This window comes from Trachemys scripta, chromosome 23 (genome assembly GCF_013100865.1).
Source record: "Trachemys scripta elegans isolate TJP31775 chromosome 23, CAS_Tse_1.0, whole genome shotgun sequence".
Classification (NCBI taxonomy): Eukaryota; Metazoa; Chordata; order Testudines; family Emydidae; genus Trachemys; species Trachemys scripta.
In genome coordinates, this window is record NC_048320.1 from 12,294,201 (window position 1) to 12,314,854 (window position 20,654).

Here is a 20,654-nt window from a genome sequence, read left to right on the forward strand (position 1 = left end):
GCCCTCTGCAGCGGGGAGGAGGTGTCTTCAAAAATAAAGCTTTTTGTTCCCAAGAACTAGCAGCTTTGGAAAGGGCGGATGTGTCTTTTTCTGCTTTGCCAAAAATCCAGTCTATTACTTCCTTTGTTTAACTCTTACTGAAGCTTTAATACAGCTGTGAAAAGGTGATTTGTACCCTTGGAGAGCCGGCATGCAGCATTGCAGGCTGGAGTGTTAGTGTTTGTGGATAGTGGGGGAACTAAACCCCACAGCTGGGGTGATCAGACAGCAAGTGTGGAAAAATCAGGACAGGGGGTGGGGGGTAATAAGAGACCATATAAGAGAGACCCCAAAATCGGGACTGTCCCTATAAAATCAGGACATCTGGTCACCCTACCCACAACCCTCCTTGCTGTTCAGATCTGTCCAAGGCACCAGCCATGCTGGTGTTTTAAATCCCATTCCAGCAACTAGTTCTAACAGCTTTGCTATATGGACAAGTCATGTTAGAACTAGTCTTTAATACAATGTTCTAGTCTAGTAGAGGCCATGATGATAGGAACAGTCTTAACACTGTCACTTCTCAGCATGGACAGCCCAGATACTAAAAGGCATTTAGGCATGTAACTCCCATCTATTCCAATGAGTTAAGTGCCTAAACACCTTTTGAGAATCTTGGGTGGCAAGACTAACGTTTCCACCTTTTGGGAGACTGCTCCCTGATTTATACATTGGTCTTAAAGGGCAGGTCTGGCCTGAAAAAGGGACCGACCACAAATCTTTCTCCTTGGTGAGAGGAAGTTTGATTTGAACTCAGGTGTTGCAAACTGCCAGTCCTGGGTCTGAAAAAAAACCCAGCCACATCTTCTCTGGTTCATGAGTTGTCAGTAAACCTGACACAAGAGAATGGTGAAATTGAGATGGCCATCTCTGCTCAGTGTACTGGAAAGAGTCTTCCTGTAGCTTTAGGAGGTGCTCAATTTACAATCTCTACTTCAGGAGCCTCTAGTCCTGGACTGGAGCTGACTTCCACTGTCAATTTTTGATACCTCTGTAAGAGCTGGTGTGAATTTTTTCCCCCCTCTGTGGTGGTGTGAAAGCTAGGAGAAACTGATTGACTCACTGGTTTTGCAATTTCCCTGGTACAAAGTGCATTTAACAGTACAAAGTAAACAGAAAAGGTAGAGATCTCTTCAAGTCCTCCTAGGTTTTGAAACGAACAGGAGCAAACCAACTTTAATGTTGGTAGCACTTTGACTCTATTCTGGCTCTTGCAGAGTTGTTAAAGTGCACTTTCATAGCTCTGACTCGTTTTAGTTGACCTGATTTTAAAAATTGTAGATGTACCAGAGCCTTGTCTATACTAGGGCTCCCACTGATGCAGCTGCACCAGTGGTAGCCCCTTTTGTAGGAGGTCTGTATATGGAGTCTTATGGGCTAGGGTGGGATTCTGTAGCAATCTTGCTTCCTAGGAGGAGATTTTCTTTACTAAGAGGAACTTTTCAGGGCAGGGGACTCTCCATATGTGTAGATGTAATACGGACCGCCCACAGAGGGATCTGTGCTGTTTCTTGCTGGGTGCAGAAGCCAGAATTCTCCACAACAACTGCATTGGCCTAATTTCCTGCGTGAGCAGGACAGGCAGCATCTGAAAACTGGTCAGGATGGGGATTTTCTTTCCCTGCCGGAGCTGTGTACTTGTCCTCCCTCCTCCTAGATCTCTGAGCTGATTATGTTTGGTTGCTTTTATGTTGCGTGTGGCTTGCATGGGGTTTGGGGGAGGTTTTTACTATCTCTGCCATTGTATGTAATCACCCTAGGTCCGAGGGAGCCTTGGATTAAAGGGGCTGTTACTCTGTTGGGCCTGAACAACAAGGCTGGAGAAGGAAGATCCTGCTTTGAGAGCATTGAGGCTTTACTTGGTCACATGTCTCTCTCTGCCCCACATATTTAAATACCATTCCCTTAATCTGACCGCCACCCCCTGTGGTGGGGATTTGGGGGGGGGGGCATCCCATTTGTCAATTCATTAAACTCTGTAATCGGGCTCAGCAGCTACTAACCACATCCATCCAAGGGGCCTGAAGTGTGAGGCAAATCCCCCTCCGTCTGTTGGGGGCGGTCTCCTCTTTCTCCGCAGCACTGATGTTAAAATCTGTCTGCATCTGTGCTGCTGCTAAAGCAGTTGTTGAGACACAGGTGTGCACCGGGCTGGGAGGTCGTCTCCTGTCCTCGCTGTCCCGGCTTGATCTCCTTTTGTTCTTACTGCCCCTAGGTTTTGTAGTTACTAGTCCAGAACTGGTGGCATTTGTGTGTCACGCCAAACAACTTCTGTTCCACGATCCCTGCGTGTAGGGTGACCAGACAGCAAATGTGAAAAATCAGGACAGGCGGTGGGGGGTAATAGGAGCCTATATAAGAAAAAGACCCAAGAATGGGGACTGTCCCTATAAAATCGGGACATCTGGTCACCCTACCTGCATGGCTTTCGTGCTTGAGGCTCGATTCACTACCTCCAGTCCCCTCTTCAGACTCCGCCCTTCAGCACCACCCAGAGCCTCGGACAAGGGGAAGTATCAAGAGACTTCCACTTCTCTACCGGCCGAGGCCACGTGCAGTTGGCAGTCAGAGTTGAACCTAGGCCTGCCTCCATGTCACCATAGCTGTAAAGATAGTGACTTAAATGGATGTCAGCTGTGTCTGTTATTGAAAGGTTAGTGTTTTTTGTCTGAGTTTATCACTTAGCAGCAGACTCTACACAAACCTCACCTCTGAGGGTGAGTGGGACTAATTACTTCCTTTCAGTTAGTCACAGTGACTAGACTTAAGTTTCCCTGTATTCGCCCCCTCGGCTGCCTGTGTCTAAAAACCTTCCCTGGGAAAGTATTCCTCTTCTTCAGTGTAGCAGCAGGGTGGCCTTGAGACCCTGAGCCACAACATCCACATTGCTATTTTGATTGCACTCGCTTGAGCCCTGCTAGCCCGAGTCTATCTGGGCTGGGAGGCTCACTCCTAGCTGCATTGAAGACCTGCAGAAAGGAACCAGAAGGCTTCTGGTTTGGCTTTTCCTCTTAGGGGATGTCCCCTGCAATCTGAGACATGACTGTAGATGCATCAGCACAGGTTTCAGTGCAGGCTGTACAACATGCCAGGGGCCCTAGGCATGTACTTGAGTTGCTAGTCTGTCTACACAGCTATCCTTAGCTCCACTAGTGTGAGTATATCAACCCATGCAGTGCCTTGTATTGCAGTGTAGACTTAACCTCAAGGTGAATCTCTCTCCCTGAATGTCCAAGGTACTCACCTGGGTCTTTTACTCAGCTAATCGGGGCATATATTAGCCAGTTGCCCTCCTGGGGGTGTGAGGAGGGGAATCCAGTTTAGGTCTGAAGAATTCAGTATCCCAGGAGCCAGGTTTAACCTACGGCACAGACAGAGGTTAACTGTCTAGCCATGGCATTGCACTGATGCCTAGAAATGGGACCTGAGAATAGTAGCCTGGCTTATAGATGTGCACTGCTGTTAATCTTGTAGTGCAGTCTCTTTGGAAACTGACTGGATGTGTGGGGGATGCTGCTCCCTTTTCTTAAAGGATATCTGCATGGAGACTCAAATGCCCAGAAGGAGATGCAATGGAACACATTGTTCCAGGTGCAACTGGATTGTCTGTGCCGAACTAACTACTTCAGTGCTCAGGAGGGGTTGCTTGCTATGCCTTTGGAAGGGAAAGGCAGGGTCTCTTCCCTCTGGAACGTGAGTGATGGGGGCCTGGTCTGCCAAGACTGGGCCTCGCTGATGGGGAAGGCTGGAACAGGGACGCTGACCACTACACTCCTTTCTTGGTTTCTGATTTCGGCCTCTAAGCCAAGGAATACACCATGGTTCTCTGCCACCCCACCAAGAGATCTCCAATGGCATGTGAGAAAGATCTTCCTTCCCTGTGAATCCCCCAAGACGTTGAGGCGGGAGAGAGAGCAGAGCTATCATTCCCACGCACACTGCCTTGTATTCTGTTGCTGAACCAAGACTGCTCACCCAGTGCTTTCTCATTAAGGTTTAATTTATTGCTGCCTGTTTCTGTTGTTGATTCTCATGTATATGAGATGATTCTTTCTGCCTTGTTCCAAGAATACAGGCTCCTGTGTTTATACTGGGAAGCACTGACTTTTGTGAGTGGGTGACCGGCTAGGGCAAATGCTCTAAATCAGTAACTCCCTGCCTTAGACTCAAAGGATTTAAATGTCTGTTCTTAATCAGGCAGCCCTTCTGTCTCATGCTTATGATCGTGAGTGCGGTGATGTAAAATCTAGGGAAAAGGTTCAAGTGCTTGCTTATTCTTTTATATGCTCATGTCTGATCCAGCCAGACTGCTTCCCTGGTGGCGTGGGCACTTGCACGGCTTTCTATTCCTGTGTTTAGAGCAGTATTCACTCCTGTCAAACTACATGTGGCATTTAACCAAGAAAACAAGTAGTCCAGTAGTTGCGCTGCACAATCCTGAATTCTAATCCTTTCTCCCCTTGGCCTTGGGGCAAACTACTTCATCTCTGCTTTGATTTCCCCACTTACAAAATGCAGATCTTTATCGGTTGCATTAGGTTAACTAGCCCTTGTTGGTAAAGCACTCTTGAGGATGCAGAATGTTGGGAGGGCGAGCTGCCTTTCAGGAGGCCTGTCTTTAAAAATCCTGGCACATCACAAGGGAGATCCTTCGTGGGCTCAATGTTGCCCTGGGAGAACTGCATGGGAGACTGAGGTCGCAATCAGCAGTGAGTGTTCCACGTTAGGGCTCACAGACCTGGGAGGGTGACGTTTCCAGAGTACCCGGACTTCTATCTGATTTCTCTGCAAAATATATTGGGGGTTGGTGTGAGTTGAATGTACATTCTGCGCTCTTAAATCTGACCCTTGAACTGCAAATGCAATACCTAGCCTCTGATGTCTACACCAGGAGCTTTAAGGTCTGTTTTCAAGCATGTCTTGGTATACAAGCAAAACAAATTGACTTTTTGGGGTTGGGCGTAGAACCTGACTGAAACTGTAAAACGTGCCCTTGAATTGTATGTTTCCTGGTGAAGGAAGGTCCCCTGAGTCTCTTAACCAGACCAGCACAAAAAAACCCTAAATAAACCAGTTCCTTGAGAGGAATTTAAATTCCCTCACCAGGTAAAAGCTCCCCCCCCCCCCCCCCCCCCCAATATGCTATAACCATCGCTTCTCTCACACCAACACCCTGAGGCCACAGTTGGGAGTTCTGGCTCTTGCATTAGCATGCCCAGAGCATTGGATGCAGTTACCATAGTAACCTAATGATTAGGCTCTCAGTGCTAGCAGATAGCATGAAGCTCGTGGGCCATGACTGAACCATAAATGCAGATCCCGTCTTGCCAGTGTGTGAGATTTTTTTACAAACTGCATTTCCCCTTCACAGAACCCATATCTCTTACTGCAGTGCAGCAGCTTCCTTGGCTGGCCTGAATGTATAAAGGTTTCCTCTTTTTCTGGGGTAAGAGGGTTTCTACCCTCCCCGCATTGATCAGTGAGATCTGGTATGGCAGGGGAGGTGTCACGGCCCAAAAAGTGAACCATAGTCCGAATATCGCTCTTATTAGAAGAGGGGCTACTGATCTTACCCCCTTACTTCGCAGATGTGTTCTCTGTGCATACAGTCAGATCAGCTGATGTTGGTGCCACTTCAGTCCCACGGGTATCATGGGGGTCTATTTTAGTTTACCTGTTCTAATTGCAGTGTCAGATCTGGGCAACCCAATGTCTTCAAGGTGGCTGGCTATAAGCGAAGTCAGGGTTGGACTGAAGAATCTTCTGGCTCTCAAACCCACCAAGAGAGAACCCAGCTTAAACTGCACTCGTTACCATGAAAAGGGAGTCTGCCTTGGGAAAATTTGTAGCTCACCCACTTGGTAGGGGGAGCAGCTTAGAATTGGGCAGCCTCTTCCTGGAGACCTCAGGGGGCTCTGTGTATGGTAGTGTGAGGAAAGAGCAGGAGAGCAAGGCCCGAACTATCCTCTCCTGCCCCAATAAACTGAGGCCGTGCCTTATTGGATTAACACACTACCATTAGCTAGGCTCAACACTTGCAGTACCAGCGGTCTGCTTCTAACTGAGCCGCAGCCTTGTCACTTTCAGTCTGAAATGTCAGAAACTTCCACTCTGCTCCTGGCATTGAAAGCATTCCTAGGGAAGGAATGGGGTGGGGGGCAGGAGAGAGGAGGAAATGGTAGTGTGGGGGTGGGGAAACACCATCCCTAGGGGTTTCAGAGATGTGATGCACTGGAATTCCAGGCATCATTGGAGAGGGCTTGCATCATCTCTGTATGCTGCCTTGAACAGTGGAGACTAGTCGTACTAATGTCACAACTCTGGTACCATCTTCTGGAGCCTGTTACAGGCTGAATCCTGTCATGAAGAGAGATTTCTCCTGCCTTTGTACAGTGTCTTGACCAACTCTGTCCCTATCTTGGCAGTTTTCACTGGAGAAGGCTATGTCCCCCTCTAAAACAGTGCTTTCAAATCCAGGAATAAAAAGGGTGGCAGGAAACCATTGGGATACAACAGTGCCCTTAACAGGGTCTCCTAGCAGCATGGTTCAGGTTAAATCTAAATCTCTTTAATATGGAGATCCAAACTTACCACTTCTGCACCACCTATGACTGATTAGCAGCCACTTCCCCATATCTTCTCCTATCTCCCCCCCCCCCCCCACCATATGCTCCTGCCAACTTTAATGTTTCTTGTATTGGGGTCTTGATCTACACCCTTTCTTAGGCCCTCTCCCAAATAGGTTTGAAACCATGTTAACTGCATTTAAAGCCAGTTAGTCTTATTTTTATTTTTTTTTTTCCCCCAGCCCAGTAACCTTTAGGTTTGAGATCTACGCTAGCCAAATACAACCCATTTAGAACTCTTCTTCTCTCATTGAAACCCTTCTTCCACAAAGCCCGGGGAAATTTGCTAACAGTGGGGTAGACCTGTCTAAAGATGGGGTCAGATCTGTGCCAGCAACAGCCAAGCTGTCCCCACGAGACTACTTTCCTCTTTAAAAATCTATTGGTCAGGACTTTTAACAAGCTTTTTAACTCTGCCCTGGGCAAGCATAGATGACATTGTGGCTAGACTGCTGACATTTTAGTCACCTTGCTACTCCCACTCGCTGGCTAGCATTGATGGCCTGACTTTTAAACTCTGTCTTTCCAGAATGGCAGGTGTGGAGCACCCAGGCGGAAGCTCCCAGTGCTGTCAAAGGGAACTAAGCTTTCTTGTCAAAGGCCACACCTTTCTACTGCTGTTCTGGGGGATAGGAGAGTTCTGCTCAGTGGCTTTTGTGTTCAGACTGAGTATATAGCTGCATCCGTAGGGCTTTGTAGCCTGCATTAGGATGTAGGGGGCAGCAGGGGTCTTCTGTACACACCACGTATATCCACTCTAATCAGATTAATCTGAATTGGAATTAAAAAAACCAAAACCTTGGTTTAAGCAGCGAGCGGTCTGTAGATGCTGTAAAACTGGTTCCCACCCCCTTCTAAATCTCTCATTTAGCCAGACTTCTGGTTGGGGCAGTGCAGGGATGAGCAGGGTTATCCGGTCTGTATCTCTCTCTGCTCCACACCCTGTGGTGTGGTGGGCCAGTCCCCTGAAGCACGGGCCAGTTTTCTGCTCAGTTTGAACGTGGCTGGAGGTAGGGAGAATATCTTCCCCTCTGCGGAGATTAAAAGGCCACTTAGCTATTCATTTCTGTACCCACCCTCAAGCCAGAGTGTCCCTGTCTCTGCTGACAGGACACAGCCTGTTTGTAACCTCACCTGCTACTAGGAATTTGTGCGAGGGGTGGGGGGAATGGACTGTCTGCTGGACAGCTGACTGGGGGAGGGGGTTGTGTGCCTGAGATCACACCCCAGGATTGGGGGAGGGGAGAAGACCAGCATGTTTCTTGTGTCTTTTTACACTCTAGAAAGGGATTTGGCTTTTTTCTGAAACCTCAGATAGGGACCTATTTTTAACCTTGAATTTCCTGCACTGCTGCAGGGCTCGCAGGTATTTGCTGTTGCAGGAAGGGGAGCCGTGGCCTGCGGCTGGATGTCGATTTTGTAAGTCAGTTTGCTGTCCTGCACCGGGACTGAGCTGTGCAAAAGCGGTAGCTGACAGCTAGGACTCTGCAGCCTCACTTGTGTATCTCCCCTAAGGCTGATGTGGTGCTTATGGGTCACAGTTGGGGTGTGTGGCAGAGGTGTGAACAGTGGGTGCTGTGCACAGTGCTGCGTTGTGCTCCCAGTTCCCTGCCTGCTTCTTCAGGTCCCCAGTTTACAGATGACACAACAGGCAAAAATTGTAGGGGGAGGGATCGCTCAGTGGCTTGAGCATTGGCCTGCTAAACCCAGGGTTGTGAATTCAGTCCTTGAGGGGGCCACTTAGGGGTCTGGGGCAAAATCAGTACTTGGTCCTGCTAGTGAAGGCAGGGGGCTGGACTCGATGCCCATTCAAGGTCCCTTCCAGTTCTAGGAGATAGATCTCCCTTTATTTATTTTAGATTCTCCCCCCCTGTGCGCCCATGCCGCCCCCACCCCCCAACAGCTGCAGTGCAGGTGGGACTCTGAGTGAAGGGTCAGACACACCGTAACCCCAGACCTGTCTGGTTGTAGTGTAGGGCACTTTGGCAGGAACCTACAGAAAGAGGCAAGTGTTCGGTGCTGTGCCAAAATTCCCCCATGGGATTGGGAATGTCATGATTTCAAGGAAAAGGCTTAAAATTGCAAAAGGAGCTTTAGAGAGAGACTTCCTAGTCCTTCCTCCTTGGATCTTTCTTCAGCAACTGCAGTCTGTTCTATGAACGGAGCCAGAGTAGGTTGGTGAGGCACAGTGACCTCTTTCCAGAGCTAATACACCGTGGAGGAGTGGGGTGTTTAACATCATAAACACAGACCGCTGATCAGCATCTAAATGCCATGGCTTTTCACGAGAATTTAGCAATTTCTTCCTTCCTGAGGCACTAGAGATGACCGTGAAACAGTAGGTTTTACAGAACCTCAGTAGGTCTCTGCTTCATTAGTAGATCTCTAAGAACTTTACCTCCATGGAGTTTAGGTGGCATTTCAACCCTATGCCTCCATTGGCCTTGTTGTAATAGGAAGTAGCTCTCCCCTGCTTCCTATTCCTGGATCTACCATCGAACCGCATAGCACTACTGCATCTCTTCAGCTTTTTTCAATCCATATTTCTTATATCCTTTGTCTTGTGCCTGAAAGGATCAGAAGTTTCCCAGGACAAACTACTGAGGCAGCTTTCTCTCTTCACTGTCTCCTGCACAACACCTGAGTGTTGCAGTGGGGTCTTCTAGCTTCTGCCATCCCACAAAGTAGTTACACCAGTGCTAAGGCTTGAGTTTCCTCTACACACCTTTCCCAGGGAGTTTGGTGCATAAATAGTTAAGATCCCATATGACAACCAATTTCAAGGCAGTGTGAAGAGGCACCAGTCTTGGAGCTCTCCTCTCCTGAGCCTTGTCTTCCCCCAACCCTAAATTCCCCAGATGTGGAGGCAAGGAAAAGACCAGACTGACTTTGGCGGCAGGTCTGCATTACAACAGACTCCATGCATTGAAAAGGGTGCATTGCCTGATAGTGGTGGCTGCACTGGTATCGGAGGGTTAGTACTTACCTCTGGCCAATTAGAACTGGCAATCAGCCATACCAAAAAAGACTGCATCTGTAGATCGCACACAGCACAGGTATAAATCCTGCCTGCAACACTCTTATCAGCTGAGCAAAGCAAGATAAATGCAGGGCAAGTTCCTTTTTTGGGCCTGTCTGTCTTGTTGGACAGTGGGGAAGTGGTGAACAAATTCCTCAGCCACACTAAGCACCACTTTCTGGTATTTTTAGAGCACAGGCACGCGCTGGGCCAGCTTTCCGACCCCTGCTCTACTAATGCACCTTAGTCCTAACCTGTTGTTCAAGTCCTGCTTAGAATGTCACCTGTACACGGTACCTGTGGTGGAGTTTGGGCTCTTGCATCACTTGTAACTCAATCGTGCCTTGAATCCATAAGTAAAGAAGGCAGTGCAAACTCTTTCCTGGCTTAGAGTGTTGCTTCACTTCCCAACCTCCTTTTGTCTTCCAGCTGCAGGATTCAGTCTTTGCCTTCAGTACTCAAGTTCTTCTAATTGCTAATTTGGGTCTACAGCAATGGCTGCGTGTAACATTCTGATGCTGGTACAGTGCACTTGGGGATAATAGCAGTGAGGCGAGCTGCCAAAGGTGGACGGTGTTCTATTGCTGTACAGAACCCCCCGTGTTAGTGAGTTCTTGGGGCTTGTCTAAACTCAAGTGGTAATGCTAATTCTGTACCAGAATAGCCAAGCAGTCCAATCCCCAGTGTGGATGTAAGTAAACAGTTAGCTGTATTACTGTACTGATAGTCTACGCTGGCAGAAGACCCCTTTGTACCAGTAGAACTGCATCCGTGCTGCTGGTTGTACTGTTCTAATTACTTGAGTTTATTTAATTTAAAAAAAAAAAAATTACTCTCCCTTAGCTGAAACAGCTAAACGGGCACAAAAATCTCTGTAGACCAGGCCTTACATCCATTAACATGGAGACCATTACCCTGCTCAGTGTACAATTGACGCGCTTCAGGAAGGCGTGCTAGGCTCTTTCCAGAAATCTAGGATTCTTCTCCTGCCTTTTTGAAGGGGATAGGGGTGGGGGTGCTAAAGAGTCTCCTCTTAAAGAGTTAAAACCTCTTTCCTTGTAAACTGGCTCCATGCTAGCAAAAGGCACCATGTTAGCAGCCCTGAAGACTGCAGTCCTCTAGCCACACTGCTATGGGTGCCTTTAACAATATGCTGCAGCTCTACTCTTAGAGGAACTATTTGAAGAACTAAAGGCATTCAGTCTAGGGGCCTGTTGAGTCCTTGGTGAGCTCAAGGCTGAAGCAAAGAACTGAACTGGATGGGGGTGGGTTAGGAGTGGGGCAGGTCCATCCGGGCGGCCCTTTGCGTGAGCTTGGTTTGCTGTTGGTAATGGCTAACAGGGTCTTGCTTCCCTTCTCAGACACTACCCGAAGCAGTCCTTCACCATGGTGGCAGACACTCCGGAGAACCTGCGCCTAAAACAGCAGAGCGAGCTTCAGAGCCAGGTAAGAATGCTGTCCAAGGCTCCCCTGCCCCTTTGCCAGGCTACTGTAGCTTACCTCTCTGTACCACTGGTGACGCTCCATCCCTAGCTTATTCTGGGGTGGGTCACTTCTGAAATATTGCACGGACGGATCAAGTCTGACAATTCTATTGGTCAGTCTAGACCCAGTACCCTGGCCCTGATGGTCCAGCATCTCTTTGTGCTGAGAAGCCAGGATGTCCTGCAGTCTGGTTTTTCTTCTATCCTGTCCCAACTGCGTCTCTTCTTATACCAGCATTTTCCCCTCCTGGCTAGACCAACAGGCCTGATGACATGAAGCTGTGAGCTGTCTCCCCCAGACAGGCAACTTGCCCCCGAGGCTGAAAACTGGAGGGGAGGAAGGGTTGGGACCTGGTGTGGAGCAAGAGTCTCCCTGTGGGCCAAATCTCTGAGCTTACTTGGGCCATGTCTGACAGCCCCCTCCCATTCTGTGGTCCAGAGATGGAACCGGGTCCTCAAAAGCCCCCAGTTGCAAGGTAGACCTCTGAGCTGGATTGTGCCCTAACTTCCAATGGCACAATAGGAATTGGCTTTGGCTTTAGATCTATTAAGGGTTCAAGGTGGGCCAAGAAGGTCTCTTCTTCCTGCCCTGGAGCACTGAAATATGCAGCATTTGATGCTCAAAAGCTTAGATCATGATCTGTAGCGTTCCCTTTAAACAGGGCGTAGCTTGTTTGGGGAATAATCGCTTGGCTAGCTGGCCTTCTGTAGTGTGAATTCTCGTCCTACTCGCTATCCCTTGACACTGCTGAGAGGGAGCAGGGCTGTACGGGGGAGTCCAAGCCAAAGGAGATGACCTCAAGGCCTGGATCTCAGGGCTGTTGCCAAGTTAGAGAACTCTGACTGTCCTGAGCTGCAGGTCTCTGATTTTGAGGCAGCAACACAAACTCCGATTAGTGCCCAGAATACTCTGCCATGGCAGGAAAATGCACCCAGGAGCAATTTTTGCCTTGTCACACATGCGTGAGAATGTGGCAATTGCGCTGAGAATCTGATTACCCTATTTCCCCACCCTCCTTTGGTGAAAAGAGGTTAACAGACTGCTTTTTGAGGGCTTCACCAAGGCATGCTGGCCTGGCTCTGCAGAAGCATAATAGAGGCGTTATTGGGCTTGGAAAGATCCACCCAAGGCTTGCCTTAGTGCTGTTTTCAGGGTGAGCAGGCATCATTCAGGATCAGTGCATTCCCCTCCCCGCTGTGTTGTGAAGAGCAGTGACCTTCCTTTTCTCTCTCCCATTAATTGAGACGTGCCGGGAGCTAAAAGGCAGCTTGCTGGGAACAGCTCCCTGCTGGAGGGGGAGGGAGCTAGGTCACAGGGCAGATGCTGGCTGCTGGGGTATCTTCTGGGAGGGGCCCTTCAGCTCTAGTTTGGAAACATCTGCTTTTGTAAGGTCCCTTCCTCGCAGCAAGTTTCCCAACAGCTCTCTGACTTGCACAAATTCAGCTTTGCCTGAGCAATCAAGACTTGCTTTGGGCCTCCTAGAGCTATTGGGGGAGGCAAGTGCTGCTTCTCCAGGGTAACAGGCAGGAGAGCCCAGGAGTTCACTGCTCAGGTTGCTTCAGCCAGTGCTACTTTTTCCCCATTCGAGAATCTCCTGGGGCAGTACTCCAGCATATCCCCATTGGGCACTAAGATTATCTAGGACCTCTCTGGCACCAGTTCCCTGCAATTCCCCACTGGATCTATTCTACTTAGAGGAATTCTTAGACTATAAGGCCAGTAGGGACCACCATTGGGATCCTCTGGTCCCGGGGTCTCAAACACATGGCCCATGGAGTTATTTCCTGTGGTCGCCAAGCTCCTCCTCACCTGCCACCCACCCCTGCGTCCCCACTCCTCTGCCTACCTCCAGGCACTTCCTGTTTTCCAGGAGGGAGGAGCAGGGACCCATGTGCTCGGGAGGAGAGGGAGAAGAGGTGGGGTTGGAATGGGGGTGGGGTCTCATGGAAGGGGTGGAGTGGGGGCACTTTTGTATCTTTATATGAAAAGGTGTCAGTGATGTGGCCCTTGGGCCAAAGTACTAGTCCTCACGTGGCCCTCATGGTGATTTGAGTTTGCGATCCCTGATCTAGTCTGACTTCCTGCAGCACACAGGGCATAGAAAGATTCTCTGAATTCCTGTTTTGAACTGGAGCAAATGCTAGTCTGCTGGGTCAGGTTGGGGGAAACCTTGGAACTGAAATGTAGAGTCTCCTTCATCCTTGGGCCAGTTCTCCTAATCAACAGCTACCAGTGGCCTCACTGGAGCCCCCAATTGCTCTCCGTGTTCTCTAAAGAAAACAGACCAGTCGTGGCTGTGGGGGAGGATGTCCCATGCAACTGTGGGAGCTGAGCTTACCACATGACAGGCAGGACTCTGCAGTCACAGGCAGACTGGACTAACTAGTCATGATTTGTTCCAGGCCAGCAGCAGTCCCAGATACAGCTGGTGGTGGTGATGGGCAGTTCTTGTTGCCGGTGCTCTGAATACAGGGGACCTTTCTGGCCTAAGTCACTAGAGGGGAAGGCTAAGTGGCTCTAGGTTTAAAACACCTACTCTTTCTCTGGGATCATAAATTCAAATCCATCTGTTTCAGAGGGGTTGAGACTATATTGGGAAGTCGCTCTGTGTGGTGTCAGACTTTTTTTTTTCCTTGCATAGGTAGGAAGGATCCCACAACTCTCCTCATAGGAATAGAAGTTTGTCCCAGCATCCTTTGCACGATAACAGGAAGGGATTTTTGGCCATCTTCTGTTATGCTGGTTAGCTGCTGCCCTCCACCCCGGAGGAGGCTGTTTTGCGAGGCTGTGTGTCTGTAGCTGTAAATGTCAGATGCTGTTTTTCCTTCCCTTCCCTTCCCCACCCCCTTGCCACATAGTAAAGCTGTAGTCATGGCAGGGGGGCGGGAGGCAAGCTGGGTGCCAGGTTAACTGGCATGTTGCCTGTCATGCTGAATGGCTGGGCCCCAGGGTACTTGTTTTACTTCTCTCTAGGAGGCACCTAGCTCCTCCCACTTCCCTCTTAATCTGATGCTCCAGGGAGTCTTGTTTTGACCCAAACATCTGGGTACAGGAGAGATTAAAGGGTCAATGCCCCAAGCAACAGTAGCTCTGGAGGGGTCCTACTAGGGCAGTAACTCTCTCTCCTATGGTACTGGGAGGCTCAGAGCTTCTCCCTGCCCCAGTAGTGTGTACAGAGCCCTGTTATGGGAAGGTTTGCTGCTCAGGTGAGTTAGAGGAGACAATCTGTGCGGCAGTTTCCATCTGAAGACTCCCAGTCATTTGGCAAATACTAAACACTATAAGGCTCTGCTTCATTTACTACAGACCTACCGCCTCCAGGGTAGAATGCGACAGCTGTTAACCACACGGAGCAGCACTGAACGGGAAGCATCGTCCAGTGGAAATGGCCTGGGCACAGGGCTAGTAGAAAGAGAGCCTAGCTGGGCAAGGAAGCATGGTCCAGTGGCTAGGGTCAGTCTGGCACTTGGTGACCTGGGTTCAATTCCCTGCTACGCCAGAGTCTGAGAGACTTGGGTAAATCTCTTAATCTGTACTGTGCCTAAATTGCCCATCTGTGCAATAAGAACACTTCCCAGATGCTCAATGCTGTGGTGATGTAGGCCATATAAATATCTTCGAGGAAGAGGGTAACCCCTCAATTCTGTGGGATCTCCGAGCAATTTTTAGGACTAATGTCAAAGGTTAAGTGACTAATTCGGGTGCACAATTTAAGATGGCTTTTCAGAGGGTCTAACTTTCCTAATCTCAAACTAGGAAACCCCCAAATCAGTGGTCACTTCTGAAAATCCTGGCAGTTTTTCTCAAGACTGCACCTCTAGCAAGGAAAGCATCTTCCTCTTCCCCCACCCCCAAACTGGGAATTAGTATGCCTTACAAAGGGTGCACATCTACTGAATCCCTTTAGCAGCAGGCTTTTCTCCGAGACCTCCCCTCGAAGTACTGCCTGGGCCTTGCCGTACTTAATTACGATCCTGTCCCGCCGTAGAATGGTGCTAGTACACCTCTACCCCAATATAACGCTACCTGATATAACACTAATTTGGATATAACGCGATAAAGCAGTGCTCGGGGGGAGGGAGAGGGGCTGCGCACTCCGGCGAATCAAAGCAAGTTCGATTATAACGCGATTTCACCTATAATGCGGTAAGCGGTTTTGTTTGTTTGGCTCCCGAGGACAGCGTTATATCAAGGTAGAGGTGTATCTACTCCATAAATGTGCCCAAACTGTTGTTCCTCCTGTGACACTTCTCTTGGATGGCTCTGTCCCCTGCTGGAAGAGGAAGTTCATCAAGCTTGGATGAAGGTAGCAGGACTGGTGGCCTGAATGAAATCTCTCCATTTGAGCATAGCTGGGGGCTCAAAGAGCAGTCGGAGGAGTAATTGCATGATGTCTCCTGGCCCCATCTCAAGCCCTGCCCAGATGAGCAGAGAAATCTAGCCTGGGATTTCTGCTGCAGCTGCCCCAGTTGAACAGTGTGGGTGAATGGTCTTGCTAGTGACAATGAACCAAGCCTGAATTTGTGTTCACCTGTTCTCCTGTGGGGAAGAGCTGTCTGGCTGTGCTGAGAGGAGAAACAAGAGGAATAAATCACTTCCCTTGTGTAATGTTGGAGAGAAGGGTCAGGTGCATATTTGATTGGAAATGGGCTGGTGCAGAAGCATATAAATGGCTTCTCTAGCTGAGGAAGTCTGTGTTCACATGAGAACAATTACTAGGCTTCTGAGGGAGGGGTATGTTCACTTATACTAGTGCATTCGAGGATCCCACCTTGAGCATCTCTTCCAGGCCAGAGCGACTTACAGGATCTAATTGACAGGTTTCAGAGTAGCAGCCGTGTTAGTCTGTTTGAAATGGGCCATCTTGATATCACTACCAAAAAAAAAGTTCCCCCTTTCTCCTGCTGATAATGGCTCATCATTAATTAGCCTCTTAGAGTTGGTAGGGCAACTCACACCCCATGAAAAGGTGGATGTGATGTCTCCTTACTATATGTTCCATTCTATGCATCTGATGAAGTGGACCGTAGCCCACGAAAGCTTATGCTCAAATAAATGTTAGTCTCTAAGGTGCCACAAGTCCTCCTTCTTTTTGAAGATCTAATTGCTGAGCCTGAGGGAGGAGAGGCTGCTGTTGGGTGCTCGCAGTACTGACCACAAGGGAGCCTTACTGCAGCTGGGAGGGGAGGAGGTGAGGTGGAGGAGCAAAGAGCTATGGAATAGCAGCGGAAAACTACCCGAGTAAAATGCCCACGGCCCTCTAGGGAGGATAGATCTTAACAGGCATAAGATAAGATCCTAATTCCTCTCTCCTTATGTCTGCCTTTGTTCTGCTTACAAAGGGAGTCTTCTGTTTTCCAAGCACCAAACATTTACTCTAGTTAATACACAGTTACTTTTATCTTTACTGACAGTTGCTTCAAAGACTGATAGCCGCCAAATCTGCCCAGAGCTGAGCAAACCCTGCGTGGTCTGGAATGTGATTCCTGTAGTCTTTGTACTACCAGTGAACCAACCTTGGAGGCCACCTGGACAAACCCAAGCTCTAGCTAGCAAAAGGGGTGCCAGTAGAACTGTAACTCTACTAGGATTTTTGCCAGTATAAAAATGAACTTAAAAAAATCACCCCCCAAGCTGACACTTCTACACCAGCAGAAGCAGGGCCGGCTCCAGCATTTCGGCTGCCCCACGTGCTCAAAAAAAAAAAAAAAAAGCCGCGATCAGCGGCAGCAGTTCGGCGGCAGGTCCTTTGCTCCTAGAGGGAGTGAGGGACCTGCTGCCCCCAAATTGCCACACGTGCCACCCCTCTCCCTTGGCCTCCCCAAGCACCTGTTTTGTTAAGCTGGTGCCTGGAGCCAGCCCCGAGCAGACATCTTTAAATGTAGACCTGGCTGTAGAATCTGTAGGGGAGGGGTTCAGTGGTATGGAAAGATGGGGCTTGCTGTGTGAACCGTCTCATGCTATGTTCTTCAGGATGCTCATCGAGACTCCTCTCTAGTGCTTCGTCTAACGTTTTCCAGAGCCCTTCTTTCAATCCAGCGTGCAGTGTCCTACAACCCTGCAGGGCTGGGGAGTGAGTGACCTGTGGCTAGTCTAAAAGTCTCCGTGTGCCTCTCCCAGAGACTGGAGGCGGTGGCACTGAGCTATATTGGAGAAGGAAGGGGAGAACTGGTAGGACTGTCTCTTCACTCTGGAGGATTTTCAAACTGGAGATGGAGTGGACACATCCCCAGTATCAGCTTTTGGCCAACACACAAGGTTCTAATAGTGTGTGTGTGTGTGTGTGTGTTCTAGTAGGTCTATTCTAATGCTGCAGTAGTATATGGTAATACTGATGCTAGTACCTTCCCGTTCCTATTGTTTGATGACCAGATTCTAATCCCCCAAAACAATGTTCTGAATATAAAATTCCAACTACTAGTTCCAGTTTGAAACTTTCTTGTGGACAGGGGAGCTGTGGCTCAGCGGTGTGCCATGCTGGAACTGGTTAATATAATCTGCATCAATTTCTTGGTTTCTATTTCTATTCGCCAAGAAGGCGTCTCTTGCTCTGGTCACTCTCTCGGAAGCAGATGATTATCACTCATGCAGCTAAACTAGGCCCCCAAAGTGACAGCTTTTACGCCTTCACTCCCTGCCTCCTGCCCACGCATGCCAGAAGAATCACAGGGTTTTCATCCTGTGGCTTCCCTCCCAGACGCTTGAAATTGGCCCCTTTGGAGAAATATTTTGATGCAACCTTTCCTGTCCAGGGGTGGAGGCACCTGTGTGGGTGGCATGGAGCTGTTTTGTCTCAAACTTTGCTCCATGTGCCCCTTTCCGAAGCAAGGCAGCTGACACTGTGGTCTCACTGAAAGTCCATTAATTAAAGGACATCCAAACACCAGCTCACTACCACACATGAACTGAAAGCTCCTCAGCATGGCCAAGTGAGGGGGCACTTCTTCTGTAGCTGCCTTTAGGCAGTAGCTGGGGTAAATTGTACCACGTCACAGCAGTTTTCAGGTCTGTGCCTCCCACTTCAAGAGTGGAGGACTCTTCCCTCCTGAGTGAATTGGTTTCACAGTGATGGAGAGAAGGCTAGAACCTTGCTTCTCAAATGGGGAAGGAGCCCTGGCAGAGTCGAGACCAGATCCAATAGTGAGGCGGCCTATTGATCTGGGGGTGGAACATGGACACCAATGGGTCAGGACTCCTGGTTCTGTTTCTGGCACTGTCACTAACTTCTGGTGTGAGCTTGGGCAGGTCACTTCCCCTCCATTTCTGCATCCATAGAATGGGGCAAACCATATGCACCTGGGAGGGAGGCCGGGGGGGGAGACTTGAGGCACTTTCTAGGCAAGCATTAACAGCCTGAAATCCCAGGCTGGAAGGAGCTATTGAAATGAGCGGCTGAGCTGGGAGCTAGCTGGTAAACCATTCATTGCAGGGCCCAGACCTGTCAGCCCAAACACCTCTTTTTGAGGTGATCAGTCCCATTGCCCTACAGAAGGCCACTCCTCGGGTTTGATACAGTTTGGGACTTGTGCATGCAAGCCCCAGCATAGACTAATGGCTTTCCTCAGCTCTTCTCCTGGGTTGTGCTTTTCTAGACACTGGGAAGGGACTCCAGGCTGGTGAATGGAATTCCTGCCGCAGTGGAGGAGTGAAGGCTGCCTGTGGGTCAAAGAGCCATGGCTTGCCCCCCTCCCCCCCAGTGCATTTTGCCTCCGTTGTCTGCCCTCCCCCATCCTAGCCGGGTGCAGAGCAGTACGTGGGAACCAACGCACTCAGCTGCCCGACTCTGTCTGGCCTTCTGCAGGCAACAGCTCACTGCTCAGTCTTCCAGCCTAGTGCCCATATAAGGGCAGAAAGAACTAAAAGGCTGATTTGTCTGAGCACTTCCTCCCTTCGCTCCTGCTCAGCGCTTAACCCTGTGTGCGGCTGCTCCGGAGAAACTGCTCTTCCTCCATACGCCCATGGGTCGCTGTGCCTGGCTCGCTGCTGAAATACACGCCTGGCCGCCTCCCCCATCTGGCTTGGGTAACTTAAGGCCATGCCAAACACCGAGGGATGGGGTCTGTAGTCTAGCTGTGTCTCCTCCCGGAGCTCACACCAAGCATTAGAATTGAACAAAACAGCAGGGTGTTGAGCTGCTGCAGAAGCTGCAACACCATAGATTTTTTTTTTTGGACCCTGTCATGATTGAAAGGCTGGCTGTGATGCAGGGAATATGGGGTTAAAGGGCTGGGTTCCCCTTTTCTGTTAAGTCCTGAAAGAGACCTGCCCCTTTGCCAAGACTGCTACCCCACGTCTGTGGTTCAGATGCAGGAGTCACAAAGCCCATGGTTATGTTAGAGTAATTTGGACTGAATGAATGAAATGACTCATGGACCAGGCTAACTCGCTGTGTGCCCTGTTCTTGCCCGGTCTGCTTGTGCTCTGAGTTGGCAGTGTGATGCCCTTGGCCCGGGAGAACTCAGCACTGATCTCATGGGCTTCTGCTCCCTGCAAGCAGAACTGCAGCAAGTTGCTCTGAAGGCCTGGTTTGGTTTTAATAGCGTGTTTGATATAGTGCTCCAGGAGTCTGGGAGTAACCATTAAACCAGAAATGGCCACCCGGTGGGATCCACCGGGTAGAGAGCAGAATGTGAGTGGTAGGACAAGGAGTAACAGTTTGGGGCTTGTCTTGACTAGGATTTAAAGGCATGTTAGCAAACACAAATAGATCCTAGCGTAGCATACATGCTGCCTTGTCTAATGTGCTAAACTGCTAGTTGTACACAGCATTGTCTACGCTAGCATCTGTTTGTTAGCTGTTGCCTCTTTAAACGCTAGTTAAGGCAAGTCCTCAAATGGCCCTGTAGAACTCTCTCCCTTCCTCACGAGACCCTGCGGTAACCTGCCTTTAAATCCTAGTCTAGAAAACACAATTCCTAGTACAAACAACAAAGAGTCTGGTGGCACCTTAAAGACTAACAGATTTATCTGGGTATAAGCTTTTGTGGGTAAAAACTTCACTTCTTCAGATGCATAGAGTGAAAGTTACAGATGCAGGCATTATATACTGACCGTTTATGCCCAGAAAGCTTATGCCCAAATAAATCTTTAGTCTTTAAGGTGCCACCAGACTCCTTGTTGTTTTTGTAGATCCAGACTAACACAGCTACCCCCTGATACTTGACAATTTCTAGTGTAAGCAAGGCAGGGATCAGCTCCTGTCTGCAGGTGGCCAATCATGCCAGCCTCCCCTACCTGCTTGTTTAACTTACAAACCAGCACCTTTGTGCTTTCCCCTGTCCTATGCTGGGCAGCAAGTCTAAGCCTAGGCCCCAGCAAGTCTAAGCCAACCCTGGGGACCCCATTCAAAGGGGGTTCGTGACCCACTTTGGGGTCCCAACCCACAGCTTGAGAACTGCTGTTAGATTATCCATTGCCCGGCCTACGCTGTGCTTCTCACATGTGCTCGCTGACATCAGACCTTTTTTATTTCTAGCCCGGACAAG

At 49.3% G+C, this 20,654-nt stretch overlaps 1 protein-coding gene across 3 annotated transcripts in view; it reads left to right on the forward strand.

The window, feature by feature from the left end:
• LASP1 (LIM and SH3 protein 1) overlaps positions 1-20,654 on the forward strand; it is a 56,523-nt gene that overhangs the window by 18,844 nt on the left and 17,025 nt on the right. For all 3 annotated transcript variants that reach the window (XM_034755697.1, XM_034755698.1, XM_034755699.1), the window contains exon 3: positions 11,046-11,130. In XM_034755697.1, the coding sequence (XP_034611588.1) occupies positions 11,046-11,130 (85 nt within the window). The remainder of the gene's footprint in view (positions 1-11,045; positions 11,131-20,654) is intronic.